The 2,193-nt window shown below is 61.7% G+C and overlaps 1 protein-coding gene across 1 annotated transcript in view; it reads left to right on the forward strand.

Annotated features, from left to right (window-relative positions):
* Positions 1 to 674: 674 nt before the first annotated feature.
* The window catches only part of ASS1 (argininosuccinate synthase 1), a gene marked incomplete at its 3' end in the record, with an annotated part of 4,096 nt that continues 2,577 nt past the window's right edge, over positions 675 to 2,193 (forward strand). Inside the window, exons 1-3 of the mRNA XM_010074728.1 lie at positions 675 to 782; positions 1,219 to 1,287; positions 1,569 to 1,757. Of these exons, the coding sequence (XP_010073030.1) occupies positions 675 to 782; positions 1,219 to 1,287; positions 1,569 to 1,757 (366 nt within the window). The remainder of the gene's footprint in view (positions 783 to 1,218; positions 1,288 to 1,568; positions 1,758 to 2,193) is intronic.

Consider the following 2,193-nt stretch of genomic DNA (forward strand, 5'->3'; position numbering starts at 1 on the left):
CAAGGGCCCCTGTCATCACCTAGCTGCTGCTGGGTGCACCAGCCGGCATGTGAGCAGGGAGCTGCAGCCCGCCAGGGCTTTTCCTCCTGCCCCCAGCCCTCCCCTCTGCTCCTTGCAGCCCCAGCAGGGCTCTTGGTCCAACCAATCCCTCCTGATGCCATGGCAAGTCCCTTCCTTCTCCCCCTGCCCCCATCCTGGTGGTCCCGGCAGAGGAGGGGGCTCAGCATGGTCCAACTCGGTGCACTGCCCTGGACCTGGTCCTGGGGGAGCACCCAGCACCCGATACCTGCTGCCTATGATCAAGAGCAGTGCCGACAGCCTGTGTTTTACTTGGAGAACTTGTCCCAGCATCAGCAGCTCCGCCACGAGCTCCTCTGCCTCCCCAAGCCGCTGCCAGCCCTGAGAGTTTAGTTTGCTGTGGGTTTTGCTTCTTTTCTCCTGGTTATTCATCCCCTGGATATTGTTTGTTTTGCCCAGAATATCCTGTCCCCAGGAGAGCCTCAGCCCTGGCTGCCCCCGGCACCGGCTGGACCGTGACGGCCCGTGGCTGGGTCAGACACTGGGGAGGGTTTCGCAGCTATCTGCAGCATCCCTGCGCTGAGTGAGAGCAGGGGGGCGTTTGGGGCAGGGGTTGGGGCTATCGTGACCCCCTTTCCCTTTGCTTTGCCAGCACCATGGCTCAGCCCAAGGGCACAGTGGTCCTCGCCTACAGCGGGGGTCTTGACACCTCCTGCATCCTGGTGTGGCTGAAGGAGCAGGGCTACGGCGTCATCGCCTACCTGGTGAGCTCCCCACGGACCCCTCCCCAGGGGCTGGGGGTGGAGAGGGTGCTGAGCCTTGGGTCTGGGGTCCTGGGTGGGGGACGGAGGTCCTGGAAAGTGTATGGCTGTGGCAGTGACCCTGCTCATGCTGGTTAACCATCGCCCAGCCAGGGTGCTGCTCTGTGAGCTGCCAGCCCTGTGGGGCACAGCCTGTCCCTGCCGGCTAACGACCTTCTGCTAATGAGGGTGGTGCATCTGGGCAGAGCCAAGGGGGGGGTAGAGAAGGTATGGAAGGTATGGCCCCGAGGTATGCTGTCTTGGGGGGGAACCATCTTCTGCCCATTCTGGGTGGCCCCGATCTGTTCAGTGCCTTGGGTGATGCCCCACTCCAGGTTGGGCTTGTGCTGAGGTTTGTGATCTTCTTTCAAACTTAGTTTTGTTTTTTCCCCCCTTTCAGGCTAATATTGGGCAGAAGGAAGACTTTGAGGCAGCACGAAAGAAAGCGCTGGCTCTGGGGGCCAAGAAGGTAACAGCATCGCTCCCTCCAGGTGTGCAGGGGGCTCTGAGGTCCCCCTGCTCCCCGACATGGGGCTGAGCCCTGGAGTCTCACACACCCCATGGCTGGGACCACCATGAGGGGGGACAAGAGGAATCCCTTTTCCAGAGGTTTTGCACTAACACCTTTTAGCAGCATCTAGGAAGGCAGAGGCGAAGTGACCCTTTGCTATGTTGCCCCCAAAGTCCTGGAAGGTGGGGACCTGCCCCCCAAGCTGTTCTCCTGTCACAGGGCTCCCTCCATCCCGGCAGGTTTACATTGAGGACATCAGGCAGGAGTTCGTGGAGGAGTTCATCTGGCCGGCCGTGCAGGCCAATGCGCTGTACGAGGACCGGTACCTGCTGGGGACGGCGCTGGCTCGGCCCTGCATTGCCCGCAAGCTGGTGGAGATTGCCCAGAAGGAGGGAGCCCAGTATGTGTCCCACGGGGCCACCGGCAAGGTGAGGGAGGACGGAAGATGGGATGGAGTGCTGGGGGGGGGACAGCCCTGCAGCCCCTTGGCTGAGCCGTGGGAGCCAGGAGGGTCACAGGGCATTTTGTGGGTGCTCTGCAGGGAAGTGTTCTGACATTTCCTTCTCTCTTCTGGGATTTCTGCACCCAATTTCGGTTCCCTGTCGGGAAGGCTCGGGTCACAGCTAAACCCACCCACTTTCACAGCAGCTTTCTAAAAACTCTTATGGACCAGAGCTGCTCGGGCCAGGACCCGCTGGGGCTGAGCCAGCACCTCCCGGGGTGTTTTGGGGAAAAAAAGGGGCGGTTTGCTCCTGTCCCCATCCCGGTCGCCGGTGCCACCGGCCGCAGGAAGGACCTTTTGCCGCTAGAGGCAGCCAGAGACCGCGGAAAGGATCCTCGGGGCCAGCTCCGTCACGGCGAGGG

This window comes from Pterocles gutturalis, unplaced genomic scaffold (genome assembly GCF_000699245.1).
Source record: "Pterocles gutturalis isolate BGI_N339 unplaced genomic scaffold, ASM69924v1 scaffold31611, whole genome shotgun sequence".
In the NCBI taxonomy this organism is placed as follows: Eukaryota; Metazoa; Chordata; class Aves; order Pterocliformes; family Pteroclidae; genus Pterocles; species Pterocles gutturalis.